Source organism: Lepus europaeus, chromosome 7 (genome assembly GCF_033115175.1).
Source record: "Lepus europaeus isolate LE1 chromosome 7, mLepTim1.pri, whole genome shotgun sequence".
In the NCBI taxonomy this organism is placed as follows: domain Eukaryota; kingdom Metazoa; phylum Chordata; class Mammalia; order Lagomorpha; family Leporidae; genus Lepus; species Lepus europaeus.
Genome location: NC_084833.1, coordinates 112,585,682 through 112,603,237, shown reverse-complemented (window position 1 = coordinate 112,603,237; position 17,556 = coordinate 112,585,682). Strand labels below are relative to the sequence as shown.

General features: G+C 39.4%; 2 protein-coding genes across 2 annotated transcripts; both read right to left on the bottom strand.

The window, feature by feature from the left end:
* Positions 1–447: 447 nt before the first annotated feature.
* LOC133763521 (olfactory receptor 8B8-like) lies at positions 448–1,383 on the bottom strand. The gene has a single exon (XM_062197244.1). The coding sequence runs from the start codon at positions 1,381–1,383 to the stop codon at positions 448–450; it is 936 nt and encodes a 311-aa protein (XP_062053228.1).
* Positions 1,384–9,197: 7,814 nt separating this feature from the next.
* On the bottom strand, positions 9,198–10,130 carry LOC133763520 (olfactory receptor 8B8-like). Its single transcript, XM_062197243.1, has one exon. The coding sequence runs from the start codon at positions 10,128–10,130 to the stop codon at positions 9,198–9,200; it is 933 nt and encodes a 310-aa protein (XP_062053227.1).
* Between the last annotated feature and the right edge of the window lie 7,426 nt (positions 10,131–17,556).

Sequence of the window (17,556 nt, the reverse complement as noted above, 5' to 3'; positions counted from 1 at the left end):
AAGTTCTTGGGCTCCTGCACCCACTTGGGAGACCTGGAAGAAGCTCCAGGTTCTTGGGTTTGGCCTGGCCCAGTCTCGGCCATTGTGGCCATATGGAAAGTGAATCAGTGGATGGAGCACATCTCCTTCTCTTCCTCTCTCTTTCTCTCTCCCCCGCCCCCCAACTCTGCCTTTCAAATAAGCAAAAAAAAAAAAAATCTTTTTTTAAAAAAGAACTCAGTACTGCACTACACACCCTAATTTGCATTAATTCTTTATAATAACTCTATGAAGCAAAACAATGTCTTTATTTTACAGAGATTTCAATCAAGGATTCCTGACTCCAAATCCAGTACTTTTTCTGTTATTCCTCACTTCTTGCTGTATGAAGGAACTCCACAGTGTGGGAAGTGCAAAAATTTAAAGGGAAACCTATATTCCTTTATGACAGTTAATACCATTGATGGTTTAGGAAAATATTTTTCTTCTCAAGGTATTTCTCAGAGCAACCTTAACCTCCTTGTTTCGGAAGCTGTAGATAAGCGGGTTGAGCATGGGCACCACAATGGTATAGAACACTGTGGACACTTTCCCTTGGTCCATGGACAAAACAGAAGATGGATGAAGGTACATGAATGCTCCTGACCCAAAGAAAACAGAGACAACCATCATATGTGAGCTACACGTGCTGAAGGCTTTGGATCTTCCTTCATTAGAACGAATGTGGAGGATGCTGGAGAGGATGAAAGTGTAAGAGACAATGATGGTGAGGCTGGGCACACCAACATCAAAGCCCACCACAATGAAGACCACCAGTTCATTGATGTGAGTGCTGGTGCAGGAGAGTTCCAGCAGGGGCAAAATGTCACACATGTAGTGGTTGATGGTGTTGGACTCACAGAAAGTCAACCTCAGCATGCACCCCGTGTGGGCCCAGGCACCGATAAATGCCCCCACATAAACCATCACAGCTAGCAGGGAACAGAGCTGAGGGGACATGGTGACTGTGTACAGCAGAGGCTTGCAGATGGCCACATAGCGGTCATAGGCCATCACTGTCAACACATAGCACTCTGCACTGACAAAGAAGCAATAGAAAAAGAGCTGAGTCATGCATCCTGCATAGGAGATGGTGTTCATCTTTGACACAAAGTTTACCAACAGTTTTGGGGTAATGACAGAAGAGTAACAGAGATCAATACAAGATAAATTAAAAAGAAAGAAGTACATGGGAGTGTGAAGGTGAGAATTTAGTCCAATTAAAGTAATCAAGCCCAGGTTTCCTGCCACAGTGATGACATAGATTCCTAGGAAGAAGAAGAAGAGAGGAAACTGGACTCCTGAATTATCTGTTAAACCCACCAAGATAAACTCAGTGATGAAGGAACCGTTTTCAATGCCCATTTTTCGTCAGAAAGATCTGAAAGACAAGAGAATAAATTATATTTGAGATGGAATCCAGATTCACTATGCAATACCACATCCAGTCCCTTCCAGAGCCAAGAAGCCCAGGCCCTCTGCTGAGGGTTAACTACTTTCTAGAAAGCTGGATCCGTGCTTCTTTGATCAAGGAAGATGGGAACAGGAAAGCTATCAGCATAGTGAAACACATGGGAAAACCCATCAAGAGGGAGGGGAGTGCAATGATTTCTCATCTGAATTTCTAGTTTGTCACTAACATTTACTTGACTTTATGCTTGTTAATCGTTACGTTACTACACTCCGACTCTGCTCTTTTGGCTTCAAATACAGATTGAATGCTGTGAAGAGTAAAGAACTTGAGCTTGCACCGGCCGCAGCGGCCATTGGGGGGTGAACCAACAGAAAAAGAAGACCTTTCTCTCACTGTCCACTCTGCCTGTCAAAAAAAAAAAAAAAAAAAAAGAGACCTTGAGCAGCAAGTCCACTTCAAAATTAGGGGAGAAGACTCACAGAAGCCTGTTGACTCCTCAAACATGCACGGCAAAAGGTCACTAAGTCAGCAATGGACCTCAGGTCTCCTTCATGGGAAATTCTCTGAGGGACAGAAAAAGTCAGAGGCACTGTTAGTTAGCCTGTCTGTCCTGTCTGAGCTACTTCTGGTTTCTATGTTCTCCCACTTAGACCTCAGGGTCAGAGTGGTGGAAAGCAGAAAGGCACACGGAAGGACATAAGACAGAAAGATGCATCGCTCGATTTCTTGTCGCCTTCTTCTCTTGTCTTCTGCCTAGAGGGACCAGAACCATCCTCATGGTGTCCTTTCTGCCATTGTCCTGCACAGAGACATAGCTCTGCCACTGCAGATGTAATATCGCTGACCTGAAGTCTCCTCCTCCTTTTGCATGGAGAGACGCAGGTCAATTATTAATCTCAGTGTTCAACTTGCTCTGGGAGTCTTCCAGATAAACACCATAGTGTTTAATTATGATTTTGCCCAGGGGTAATCATTAAACATGAAAAAAGGAATCCAAGGAGCTCTCTCTCTCGACATAATAACAGGTATCATCTTGAAAGTTATTTTTTCCTGTGCTTCAAGGTCTCAGGGATTTGATATAGAGACTTTCCCAGGAGCCCCTCCATGATTCAAATCCTTTAGGGAAGGCAGAGTTCTAAAGTTATTTACACACTACTGGGGATGTTTTACCCCCATGTCTTTGGAAACAATGTTCAGCTCATAGGTTCACTTTCAGAGATAGTATATTCTCCTCGTCACATATGGCAGGCAGAAAATTTCCACTTCTCTATTTTTATTTTTTTAGAGTGATTTTTTAAAATGTTTTGGATAATATCATTAACATAAAACTAAAGGGACTTACAATATTTCACACACAAAACAATACTGGTACATACACATCCTTCAACCTACGTGTAATTTTATATTGTGTCACATACACTCATCTGATGCATAATACTTTATATCTTTTAGAACGAATTACTTCCTTTCCTTTCTCTTCTCAGAACTTCCTCTCTATGGTTAGCTGCCCTACGACTCAGCATCCAGAGAAGTTCAGACTGCAACATATATATTTGCTTAAATAGCCGAATACAGCTACAGGGATTGTAATCTGATTTAAAACATAACATATTTTTTTTTTATTTCTTATTTTTGTCACTTCATAATACAAAGTAGAATTGTCCCCCATATTCTAGGCTGCACTGTGTCATAACACCCAAATATGCCACATTATCAGATTCATTATTTCTCCAGTTTTTTATCACCAAAAATAATAAAAAATAATCACCATGATGCATGCATCTTGACATACCAGTACTTTATTTCTATGAGATAAATTCCCAGAATGTTGTATTTCAATTTAATATCAAATGTTTCTTTCAAAGGTTATTATCACATCGCAAACAATGCATGAAACTAGGGCTGGCGTTGTGTCACAGCGGGTTAAGCAGCAGCTTGCCATGCTAGCAACACATAGTGGTGTGACAGTGCGAGTCCAGGCTACTCTCCTTCAGATTCAGCTTCCTGCAAATGTACCTGGGAATACAGCAGAAGATAACCCAAGTACCTGGGCTGCTGCTACTTGTGTGGTAGACAAGGATGGAGTTCCTGGCTTTGGCCTGACCCAGAAGAGCTACTGTAGCCTATTGGGGAATGAGCAAGGGATGGAAGATCTCTCTCTCTCTCTCCTTTCCCTCCCCCTATTTGTGTCTCTTGCTCTGCCCTTCAAATAAATAAAAGCAGACCCTGGGAGGCATCTGTGATGGTTCAAGTAGATTCCTGCCACTCATGTGGGAGACCTAGGTTGAAATTCCAGCTTCTGGCATCAGCCTGGTGCAATCTCACCAGTTCTTCGGTTGTGTACACTTGGAAACTGAACAAGCTGTTCAGTTCAGAGTCAGTCTGTCTCACTTTCTCTCTCTCTGTGTCTCTCTCTCTTTTTCTCTCTCTCCTTCTCCAGCTTAAATAAATGAAAACATTAAAATAGATAAATGAACTCTGAAGTATTTCTTTAGGGAATATTATATCAATAAAGTAAAAAGGGTTAGGAAAATGATGTTATATAATATGTCCTTTGTATTATACAACATACCTAAGCATAATGATATATAATATACTACAAATCAACACAGAGTGATTATAGGAAGGGGGGGTCTTCAAAAAGTCCATGGCAATGCATATTATGAAAAAAATATATACTTGGGGGCTGGTGTTGTGGAGCAGCAGGTGAAGCCCTCACTGGGAACAATAGCATCCCACACCAGAGTGCCAGTTAAGTCCTGGAAGCTCCTCTTCTTTTTTTTAAACATTGTTTTATTTATTTTTAAAACAATACTGAGAGAATGAGAGAGAAATACCTTCTGGATTCATTCCCTAGAGGGCTGCAATGGCCAGGGATGGACCAGGCCAAATCCAAGAGTCAGGAGCTTCATCTGAGTCTCCCACATGGGTGGCAGGGATGCAACACTTGGGGCATCTTTCACATATTCCTGGATAGTAGCAGGGAGCTTAATCGAAAGTGGAGTAATGGAGACACGAACAGATACTTGTATGGGTTGCTGGCATTGCACATGGTGGTGGCTTTACCCATTACACAACAACTCCATTTCCTTGGCTGCTCCACTTATGATGCAGCTTCTTGCTAATGCACCTAGAAGCAGAAGATGGCACAAGTGCTTGGGTCCCTACCACCCATGTGAGAGACCAGAGTGGCATTCTGGACTGCTGGCTTTGGCCTGTCCCAGACTTGGCTGTTGCAATCGTTTGTGAGAATGAACCAGCTGATGGAAGACCTTTCTCGTTATCCCTCTCTTTCTTTCTCTCCATCATTCTGCCTTATAAATAAATAAACGAATCTTTTTAGAAAATTATGCATGGATTTTGAAACTTTTTGAAGGAAAATAAGCTTGTCTTTTAATTTCATTTTCCAGGAACTTTTTAAAGTACACTCATACATATTTCCTCTTCCCTCACACATCAGTGTAAATGTAGCATCTGCGTGGTGAAGAGAACCACCCTTCCTGCTGTGATCTTGATTTTCTGCATTCTCTGTCAGGGTTGTCCTCATGCTGCTGTGAGCCATTCCACTAGTAAGGCTGTTCCTGTTTATAGATTAACTTATTGTTCCATTTGGTGGGGCTCTAATCAATGTTTCCTAACCTTATTTTGTCCTGTAATTTAGCTTACGTACACATCTAGAGGTACATAATGTGTGCACCTGCACATACTATAAAACATGCAGTTACTAATCACTGTGAAGATCTATAGATAACACTGCCAGCATCTGTCTCCCGTGTGCCCCTTCTCTATTGTGGCTCCACCCATCCTTCCTCTCCCCGCCCTGACTCTCTGTGATCACTTCCTGTCTGTTCTGTAAACCTCACCACCTGAGTGGCGCCTCATCGTGAGCTGGGGCCAGCCCTGGTATGGATAAAGAAAATGTGGACAGGACATACTTGGCTCTGCACCGGTGCCATGACGCCTATAACTCAGTCACATGCCGCACCACACTGCAAGAAAGACTGGGAAAGTCTGCCCTGGAAGAAGACTGAAGAGCACCAGTTTCTGCCACACTGGGATATTCATATCAGTGCCTACCAAATGTCCCAGATGTGAGATTAAATAAAACATTGAATATAAGAACTGACTACTAGCCTGGGACTTACTAAGCATTGCCCACAATTAGTGGTACAGACCACCTTAGCGTTTTCATTAATACACAGGCCGGTATAAATTAAGAGTATACTCACACACTCTAGATGAGACAACAAGGCTCTAAAATACAAGTTAAGAATAGAAATAATACTTTCTGTTGACTTTTATTTTAATATTTTGCTTTTATTTGTATTATTTATATTTTACTTGTATCCTAAAGCATTTTATTCACTAAAACCAACATTACTGTCTCCATAATTTATAAAGTAGATAATTTTTAATAAGAAAGTCCTGATGAATTTAAATCCAAACACTAATTCCCAGTCTGAGCTCTATCATTAAGTTGTGATTTAAAACAAACCATGAACATCTCTGAGCATCATGCCCAGCTTCTATGAAATAGGAACTAGGTCCCTACCCCCAGTGACCTCCCAGTCCTTCTCTGAGGTGCTGGTAGATAAGACAAGGCAGAGACATAGTGCAGCACTCCTAGGAGGAATTCCAACACCCGTACATGTTTCTGATGGATGTTAGAACTGAGATTTGTTATACAATCTGAGGCAGAGCCTCCCACCTTCCTTAGTGGAGTCTCTTGTTGACATCAGTTGAGTGGGTCCACTTCCTCTGGTGCTCAGCTTAATTACCAGTGAAATGTCTCAATGCAAGAAAGAAAAATAAACTGTGCCATATTTATTTAAAAATCCCTTGTCAGTGCCTCACAAGTTTATTATAACTGCATGATTAATTCTTAGAGTTATTTCAGCTTTCTATGACCTTTTGGAATTTAACTGCATGTAGGATGTATTTAAGCTATTTAAATTCATTTTCAAAAAGGTGAAGCCAGGGAACTTAAAGAAGGTGCATTTTTCTGAAAACAAAGCAATCTCCTTTTGTAATTTGGGAAATTTCAAATGAACTACTAGTGATCTGGTTGAATTCACACTTTTGGTCACTTTAAATAGTGATGAAATATATGAGGAGTGGATGTATTTCTCCAGTGTGTGCAGAAGGTAGCAAATACGCTACTTCCTTATTTAAATAGAATTTAAATAAGTGGTTTTATCAAAGGAAGCAGCAGGTAAAGTAAAATCAAAAAGGAATCTCAAACCAAGTGAAACTATTTTATATAAATAGAACAAGATCTTGGAGCTACTATGTGAGGACTAAGAAGTCATTTCAAACCATAGGTTTTTAGCCATTGGGATAAATATCATAGGGATTTAGCAATGTGGAATTTATAAAAATAATCAACATAAACAACCACTTATGCTAAATTTCACAATATATAAGCATTGAGTAGAGATTAGAAAAATGGTAAAACATGGCTGGAATTGTGGCACAACACATTAAGCTGCTGTTTGCAAGGCTGGCATCCTATATGGGTGCCAGTTGGGTCTCGGCTGCTCCAGTAGCAATCCACTCCCTGTTAATGTGCCTGGAAAAGCATCAGAAGATGGTCCAAGTGTTTGTGCTCTTGCCACCCACATGGGAGACCAGGATGGAGTAGTAGCAGACTTGTGGCTTTAATCTGCACAAGCTCAAGCCATTGAGATGATCTGGGGAATGAAGCAATGAATAGATACTCTCTCTCTCTCTCTCTCTCTCTCTCTCTCTCTCTATCTCTATCTCTATCATCTCCATCTATCTCTATCTCTCTCTATATCTCTCTATCTCTCCCTCTCTAAAACTACCTTTCAATTTAAAAAGATTAAAACTTTAAAAAAAAAAATGATGGAGCTAACAATGTGGTGCTGGCCGGTTAAGCCACTGCTTGTTATACCAACATCCCATATGAGCACCAGTTCAAGTCCCGGCTGCTCCACTTAAAAGCCAGCTCCCTGCTGATGTACCTGAAAAGGGTGTAGAAGATGTCCCAAGTACTTGGGCTCCTGCCACCCACATGGGAGACTGGATGGAGTTCCAGATTCCTAGATTTGGCCAAGCCCAGTCCTGGGCATTGTAGACATGTGGGGAGTGAACAAGTAATAGAAGATCCCCCCCCCCCTTTCTCTCTCCCTGATCTTCTTTCTCCTCCTCTTTCTCTCTGTAACTCTGCCTTTCAAATCAATAAATAAATCTCTACAAAAAAAAAAAGAAAAGAAAGGAAAATGTTTAAATTCTCTCCCTTTAAGTCATATTTTAAAATTTTCAGGGTAGTCATATTTCCCTGTTTTATTAAATAGATAATATCCTAACATCCTACTCTTTTTTTTAACTTTTATTTAATGAATATAAATTTACAAAGTACAGCTTTTGGATTACAGTGGCTTTCCTCCCCCCCATAACTTTCCTCCCACCCACAACCCTCCCATCTCCCACTCCCTCTCCCATTCCACATCAAGACTCATTTTCAATTCTCTTTATATACAGAAGATCAATTTAGTATATATTAAGTAAAGATTTCAACAGTTTGTATCCACACAGAAATACAAAGTGTAAAGTACTGTTTGAGTAGTAGTTACAGCACTAATTTACATTGTACAACACATTAAGGACAGAAATCCTACATGGGGAGTAAATGCACAGTGACTCCTGTTGTTGACTTAGCAATTGACACTCTTGTTTATGGCCTAACATCCTACTCTTAAAAATACATTGTCACAATTGGTTTTATTCAACAAATGTTCCTTTCAAATTATCATTGCTCCCTAGCCACGATAGGAGGTGTTAATGCCTTAAATCACATGTGGAGAGTCAACAAAAATCAGAGTGATTTAATTGTTTCAAAATCATCCTGCCTTCTGGGTTTAATCATTCTTCAATGTCAAATAAGCCTTCTTTCTTACCTTAAATGATAAGCCTCTATCATATCCATTAAAACCCTATGATCTTCATGTGTTTAGGGTCTTCTATTTTATTCTTCTGGTTTTCAAACTACTTATTTGTAATTTGGGATTAAATTTCCATTAAACATTATCTTTAAAAGTTACTGTTTTCTTCTGATTCTTCACAAATGAGGCCACTGTACACTTAATTACTAATGTATGGATCTTGTGTTCAACCACTTTTGGAACAGTGGAGGATAAGTATAACATTCTCCAGAACAGGATACAATTTGACATTGAAATATTGTTTGGATCATCACTCTCCATTTGACACACGTGGATCTCTTATTTATTAGCTACTTAATCTTTAGGTCATGGCAAAAGGATCTATCCCATCAGTTATAAGACTCTGAAAACATTTAAAATCTTCTTGTTTTTGTTTTTCACTTTCTGCAAAAAAGTCAATTCCCTAACTAACCCAAAAGCCAATCATGTGCCAATTATCTTAGCACAACAGTCCTCACAGTTTTTCCTACAAAAAGAAAGCCATGACACTGTTGTAAAGACTTTTCAATAGCCTTTGAAAAAATGTAGTGGAAGGTCATTATGAGAATCCAGGACAGGATACAAATTTCGATTGGATGTATTTAGACCATTTACCATGCATGAACCTCTTGTTTACTGGCTATTTATCCATTTGTCTTCTGGCTAATAGTCTCATTTTCTCCCAAAACCCTGTTACATCAAGTAAAACATTCTGATATATTTCAATTTCATTTTTTTTAAAATTTTTTGAAAACGTTCACTTCTGTAATTGAAAGAGTCTCTGTCCTGTAACTATGTATTAAAAAGTATAGTGTTTCCAATTAAAACTGGATCCTACTCAGAGTTTCTCTCAAGGCAATTTTAACATCTTTGTTCCTCAAACTGTAGATTAGTGGATTCATCATAGGAACCACAATGGTGTAAAAAACAGAAGAGACTTTTCCCTCATCCATTGACCCAGCAGAAGATGGCTTGAGATACATGAATGCAGCTGATCCAAAGAACAGAGAAACAGCAACTATGTGGGAACTGCAGGTGCTGAAGGCTTTGGACCTGCCCTCAGTGGAGCTGATGTGCAGGATGCTGGAGAGAATTAAACCATAAGAGATGAAGATCATGAGGCTGGGAACAATGATGTCAATGCCTGCTACAATGAAAATCTCTACCTCATTGATGTAAGTGCTGGTGCAGGAGAGCTCAAGCAAAGGGAGAACATCGCAGAAGTAGTGGTTGATGGTGTTTGCATCACAGAAGTTCAGCCTGAGAATGCATCCAGTGTGGATCATGGCGTGAGAAAAGGCAGTCAAGTATGAACCAAGCATAAGGTTGAAACAGACTTTAGGGGACATGATTGTGTTGTATAAAAGTGGCTTGCAGATGGCCACGTATCGATCATAGGCCATGGATGTCAGCACATAACATTCAGAAATGACAAAAAAACCAAAGAAGTAGAACTGTGTCATACATCCTATGTAAGATATACTATTCTTCTTCAATACGAAACTCATCATCATTTTGGGTGTAATTACAGAGGAATAACAGAAGTCTATGAAAGACAAATTGAAGAGGAAAAAGTACATGGGAGTGTGCAGGTGTGAATTCAGCACAATTAAAATGATCAAGCCTAGATTTCCAAAAGAAGTGATCATGTATGTGACTAGAAACAAGAAGAAAAGGGGCAGCTGGAGGTCTGGTTGGTCTGTTAATCCCATCAGGACGAATTCTGTCACAAAAGAGCCATTTGTGTGTGCCATAACTCTCTAAGTGAATCTGTGGACACAGGAAATAAGAATGACCTTAGAACACCCCTCTTTCAACAATATTTTCACATACTAGGCAATATTGTCTTCCTGTTATTCAAGCCCTACAAGCTAAACAAAGCAAAAAGCCCTCCTATGAGAAAGTCAATGATTTCATATCCAGATATGATTGCTGAGAAGGTGCATGGAAAGGATAGAGGGCAGATCTGGACACAATGGTCCCTCTCCTCTCATTATTTTGTCATATGCTTGGAGTTCCTTCCTCACAAATAAAATCGGAAAAACAATTGGTGCAACCACTAATGCAGATTAGAATATTCTGGAGTGGGCACCCTAAACAATTTCTAATTGAAACTAAGGAAACTTTAGTCTATGAGTGATTGGTTATTGCTTATTGTCAGAGAATGAGAGTTGTGAATATAGACCAGTGATAATTCTGACTATGCAGAGGGAATCATCTTATTAAGGAGGTGCAACCCTTGTGAACACCAATGTGTTAAATATTCTCTGCGCTCCTTTCAAAAGAATCTTTGCAACATTCATGAGGCTAAGAAGTTCATGAAATGGAGAGAAAATAGAGATCCTTGGATTTCACTTAAAACATGAGGAGCTCACGCTTTGTTAATATCAAGGCACTGACAGAGAAATCTTGCATAATCTTCCCTATATGTGAAATTTACCATAAATAAACTCATGTAAGGAAGGAAGAGGATGTTTGATTCTATAAGTCATTAGGAGGGAAAAACACATACAGTTTGTTAAAGATCATCAAGCTTCAGCTATGCAAGATAAATGATTTCTGGAGATCCGATTATAGCAATGTAGCAACAATTAATAATGCTGATTTAGTATACTTGATATTTTCTAAGAAGGTTCATTTAAAAATTAATTTTCTCAACACATGAACAACAATATACAAAGGGTGTGCCTATGAAGGGATGGATATCATAATTAATTTGATCATTGTGATTATTGCACATCGAGTACATATTTCAAAACATGGTATTATCTATTTCACATATACACATATATATGCATGTATATAATTTTGTGTCACTGAATTTCCATGAAAGCATCAAATAAAAAGGAAGAAATAAATGTAAATGGAATCTCAAACTCACCTTCTGCAGGCAAGAAATCCTGAGTGTTTCCTTATTGCTATAAAATCGGTAGTCCTGCTAAGGCCAGTGTCGGACTCTGTGACTTTGCTACCTTGGAATCTAACAGGATGTTGCATGTAATTATTTTTTCATGTTCCATAATAATCTTTCAGACCCACTGGTTACAATTCGTGATTATATTTTTTGGCATTTCAAGTACCAAGGGAAAATAAACAACGTGTCATTAAGACATTTGCCGCCTGATGAGACACTTGGAGATTTAACTTATTTAATGATGTAATATGCCTGATTATAAGAAGGGTTAAGGCTTGCCAATTGCCTTCCCAGGGAACACATTCTAGGAAGAATAATGCAATAAGGAGATGGTAGATGTACATCAGGTCATGATCTGCCTTTATGTGAGGAGTGATTCAATAATTACTCAAGTTTTCACTTCACTCCAGAGAATATTTTTCTCTCATTGAGAAGCCAAATATAAGTGTTCTCCACCATATTCAACTCTGAAGGGAAACTGATTGCCCCCCCCCCCCCCCCCCCGCTTTTTCAAATATCTTTAATGGAAATTTTCTGGCTATCTGCTTCTTTATTTCTTTATATGAAAAATTTTCAAGGATTTCAGTAACTTACTTCAGGTTTTTTTCCCTCCTAGGATATTTCCAAGATGACTTTTCTTATGTTGCATCCCTACTAAAGTTTTTAATTCTAAATCCTAAAGGAAATTCCTACCTGAATAACACGCTGGTTCCTAAGATGTGACATTTCAGTAATGGGATCATCAATTTTTTCTTATCAAAAAAATAAAATAAAATAAAAAAGAATGTGGCTTATGGAATTAGAAAGTCTGTGTTGGAATACCTGTTCCTCTCACAAATTAGTTAACAATTTTGTACTTCAGGTGGATCTTTGCAAAACAAAGATAATAAAAATAACATCTCTTTTATTGAAATGTTGAAACATTAAGACAAAACATTAAATAAAAATGGTTGGAATGCTGATGACATTTGATAAATATTCAACTGTCAGTTGTGAAAATCAGTGATTATGGACTTAGGATGGATATTGTTTTCATAAACTCATTTTACGTTGAAAATATCATAAGCCTAAAGTAAAGTACAATTGGTGAAAGATGTTAAATCCCCATCACAGAAAGAAACACTGCAGTTTTCAATTCTGTGTAAAATTTAAAAAGCTTAATATCCAAGAAAACATGAGAATAGTGATTACTGAGGGTGGGAGGGATGAGTGACAATGAGGAATTTTTTAATAGGAACTAATATAGTCAGAAGGAATGAGACTTTATATTCTACTGCACTTTAGAGTGAAGACAAAGTATTAGATTTTGAAAACCATTAGAATAGGAGTTTTGAAATTTCCAAACACAGAAAAATAATAAGGAAATAGAAATATCCTAATTTTATCCTTTACATGGCAACGACATTTTGGATTGTCACATGGAACCCATGAAAATAGTTACAATATTTGCATTTAATAGAAAGATTTTGGGGCCAGCGCTGTGGCATGGCAGGTAAAGCCACCGCCTGCAGTGCCAGCATCCCATATGGGCACCGGTTCAAGTCCTGGGTGCTCCACTTCTGAACCAGCTCTCTGCTATGGCCTGGGAAGCAGGACAAGATGACCCAAGTCCTTGGGGCCCTGCACCCGCATGGAAGACCCAGAAGATACTCCTGGCTCCTGGCTCCAGATGGGTGCAGCTCTGACCGTTTCAGCCAATTGGGGAGTGAACCAGTGGATGGAAGACCAAAATCTCTCTCTCTCTCTGTCTCTCTCATTCTCTGTCTCTCTCTGTCTGTGTGTGTGTGTGTTTCCTTCTTTCTCTGCATAACTCTGACTTTCAAGTAAATAAATAAATCTTTAAAAAATATCTTAAAATATGAAAAATGCATTCAATAAACAATCTACAAGCATCATAGCTTACCCAAATTTAAACATACTCAGAATATTTACGTTAGTCTACAGTTTTACCTCCCAAGAGAGTACCATCTAACATAACCCTACTCCAGAAAAATAGAAAACTTAAAGAATGACATTTTATGGCCGGCGCCCCGGCTTAATAGACTAATCCTCCGCCTTGCGGCGCCAGCACACCGGGTTCTAGTCCCGGTCAGGGCACCGGATTCTGTCCCGGTTGCCCCTCTTCCAGGCCAGCTCTCTGCTGTGGCCCGGGAAGGCAGTGGAGGATGGCCCAAGTGCTTGGGCCCTGCACCCCATGGGAGACCAGGATAAGCACCTGGCTCCTGCCTTTGGATCAGCGCGGTGCGCGGGCTGCAGCACACCAGCGGTGGCGGCCATTGGAGGGTGAACCAACGGCAAAAGGAAGACCTTTCTCTCTGTCTCTCTCTCTCACTGTCCACTCTGCCTGTCAAAAAAAAAAAAAAAAAGAATGACATTTTAAATCCTAGTGTTTTCGTACAATTGTAAGTCACAAAACGATGACTTGAACATTGTGAGTTGCAGAATGTCTGTTTTGATTATCTCATGGTTTCTGCTGCATTTTCCATCAAAATTCTCATCAACAATGTTTGGCTTTCTTTTATTAATGTGTTGCTCCCTACACCATATACAGCTTGGTGTAATTGACATACAAGTTTATAACATACGTTGATTCTGTCATTTTTACCACTTTGCTGCTAAATACAATACAATACAGAGTACAGTGAAAGCACTCTCAAACATTTTTGGAAATTGTGTTGTTCTCTTGTTAAAATGTTTCAAATTTTTATCATATACTGAAAATACGGTTTACAAAAATAATGACTCCCATACTATTTTCACAGCTGTCACACAAAGACAGATATTAGTAAAGTTCTAAATGAACTATCCTGCTGATTTATAGTGTATCCTAACAGCTGTTCTAATATTTCCCCCATAACACACTGTTATTTAGTCCTAAACACTGCAGCTAGCACAGGCTGTGAAAAAAACAGCTTTGTCCCTCCAAAGGTCAAGAACATTCAGGAAAAGAGATATCAGCATGATGACAGAACATGAGGTCCAAATTTTCAAAACCCCATCTCAGGAAGTTTAGCTGGTAACTACACGCCTACAAGAGTACCTAAAATCTAACCTTGAAAACGGGCCTGTGAAACCTCTGTGGACAACAGAGTGGAGTGGTCTTAGAAAGGGTGGGAAAATGATATTCCTCGACGATGTCAAGGCTTCCCCTCTGCTAAACTGGCATAATGTCTCACAGAGAAGATTCTCCATAGCCAAAATTCCTGCAATGCAGCATTCATTTTTCACCAGGATTCCAAAAGTTTCCCTGAAAGCCCACTCCAGTCCAGCCTCATGTGGAGCCCAGTAGATAATTACACAGCTGGGGCACCAGCAAACAGATAGAAACAAAGCAAGGATGTGAAGCCCACAGTGTCTAGTGCAGAGATCTTGGTAACAGGTCTGTGTGTCTTTCAGGAGGGGTGCCTGATCACAGGTACCACCTAACAGGGTAGCCCACCTGCAAAGCTGAGTGGCTCATTCCGGAAGTGCTGGCTAGATTCATCTGGCTTGAATTCTGAGGCTGTCAATTTTCAGCAGCCAGGGAAGGAGATGCTTGGCACCACCCATTCAAAAAGGCTGGGAGCTAATATTTTGTTACCAAAATATTTAAATATCTCGGCATAGCCTCAAAGTCCACACAAACTCCATACATATACGAGGAAGCAAACAAACTGAACATTTCTAGTCAGCCTTACCCTGTCCATCTTGAGTAGTGACTCAGCCTGACCCTTGGAACTTGTACTATAACCCTCTCCAGTTCAAAGACTTGAAGAATGGCACTAACTGCCCCCAAGTTCAATAAGATCATTTCAGTGCCCTTCTAACAGATCTTCAAAATTGCTGAATGAATTCTGCCAATGTTCTCACCAGATAATAGAACACAGACAGCTTCCCCACCAAAATTCATTCATAGCTGCATCCTAGCTACAAAGAGAACTCAAATCCAGCTTTTGAGGAATTCCTATCTGCCTATAAACACAGAATCTCAGGTTGTACCAATAGTAATGTGACTTGTCTGACATGCATGACTGTAAAGGCTGGGATTGGTGACTCTTACTCCAAATGTACATGCACTAATGCAAGGGCATAGTTTTGCAAAGACTCAGAATACCCTGATATTTCTAAAAGGAACCGGCAAAGCTCAACATCAGACTCAAAAGAAATGGAGATTAATAAAGTAATTAAGATTACTTCTCTTAAATATGTTTATTGAACTTCAAAAATATACAGATATTTTAATTGCAAATGGAATATATAAAAATGACAACTTTGACAAATATGAATATTTTGGTAAAAAAAAGAAATATCACTGTTTAAAGAAACAATTACAGAATGGATAAATGCAATAATAAGCTGTAATAGTAGCCTTGTTCAAACTCAAAAAAGAATTAGAGAGCTTGAACAAAGAACATTTAAAATTGTCCTAAAGTTGAAAGAAAGAATAAAAGAAGAAAGCCTACAGTAATCGCATGACAAGTAATATTCATACAGTAAGCATTCTAGGAAAAGAACAGAAAGGAAGTAAGAAGTACATTTTGGGGCCGGCGCCGCGGCTCAATAGGCTAATCCTCCGCCTTGCGGCACCAGCACACCGGGTTCTAGTCCCGGTTAGGGCGTTGGATTCTGTCCCTGTTGCTCCTCTTCCTGTCCAGCTCTCTGCTGTGGCCCGGGAGTGCAGTGGAGGATGGCCTAAGTGCTTGGGCCCTACACCCGCATGGGAGACCAGGAGAAGCACCTGGCTCCTGGCTTCGGATTAGCGCGGCCATTGAGGGGGTGAACCAACGGAAAAAGTCAGACTTTTCTTTCTGTCTCTCTCTTTCATTGTCCACTCTGCCTGTCAAAAAAAAAATAATAATAAAATAAAATAAAATAAAATAAAATACAGAATTCTTGGCAACAATCCTGATGGTTTGGATTTCAGGAAATAAAAAGATTATATAGCTTTTTATATCCTTGAATTCAGCTTAAGACATGAGGACTCATGCTATGTTAATATGCAAGCGCTGAGCCAGGAATTCTGCCTAATCTCTTATATGTGAATTTAACATAATCAAACTCATGCAAGGAAGTAGTATGCTTGATGCCAGAAGTCAGTGGGAGGGGAAATCACGTAGGGTTGGTTAAAGTTTACCAAGTTTCAATTATGCAAGGTGATTGATTTCTGGAGATCAAATATATAGAGTGTGTCGGAAATCTACGGGTTCCGGACAAGACCGAGATCCATATAGTAAGCAGAATCCACCACGTTTCATGCGCTTTTCAGCTTTTCTTTATTGCTTCTCTCCTTCCTCCTCTCTCCTTTTTCTCCAGGCATCCCTCTTATATACTAAAAATGGGCATGAAAAACAGGATGTGGTTCCTCAAACTATTGTTTCAGTTTGAGTCCTACATGAAAAACAGGATGTACTTCAGTCCGTTGTTTCGGTTTTTTTTTTTAAACTTTTATTTAATGAATATAAATTTACAAAGTACAGCTTATGGGTTACAATGGCTTCCCCCCTCCCAAAACTTCCCTCCCACCCACAACCCTCCCCTTTCCCACTCCCTCTCCCCTTCCATTCACATCCATTCACCAGCCTGTGGTTCCCCACAAGAGTGCAACGGAGTTTTATTTTTCTTCTTACTATTTGTTGAACTGTTTACCTAGTGTAGGGTTAATCTTATGAGTATAAGCAAACTGAAATTAGATCATTATCACAACTAAGAGAAGGAATAGGAGAGGAAGGAGGAGGAAGGGTAGGCATGTGGGCAGGAGGGAGGGTATGGTGGGAAACATCACTAACTCCTAAAGCTGTATGCATAAAACACATGAAATGTGTGTACCTGAAATAAAATTTAAAAATTACTCTATTAATATATGTTATATTTTCTAAGAAGATAGATTTGTAAGCTGATAGTCTCAATAATGCACAGACAAAATAAAACACAAAAGAGAAACTGCCTTTGGGATGACAGAATATTAATATACTTGATCATTGCAACTATGTCACAATGAGTACATATTTCAAAACATGAAATGTGCACCTCATATATATTTCCATGAAAGTGCCAAAAAAAGAAGATGTTAATGTGAACAGAATCTAAACTCACCTTCCACGGGGAAGAAAGCCTCAGTGCTTCTGTACTGCTATTCCCTCTGTGGTCCTGCTGGGACCCGTGTCAGGCCTTGTGACTGCTTTCTTTTATGCTAAGAGGGTATAGTATAGACTTATTTTTTTCTATTCTGTCATAAGCTTTCAGAGCTGCTGGTCGCAATTCATGATTATAATATTTGCCATCTAAAG

What these genes read in the sequence shown, in the direction of transcription:
- LOC133763521 (XM_062197244.1), bottom strand. Translation starts at nt 1,383, where the DNA reads ATGGGCATTGAAAACGGTTCCTTCATCACTGAGTTTATCTTGGTGGGT.
- LOC133763520 (XM_062197243.1), bottom strand. Translation starts at nt 10,130, where the DNA reads ATGGCACACACAAATGGCTCTTTTGTGACAGAATTCGTCCTGATGGGA.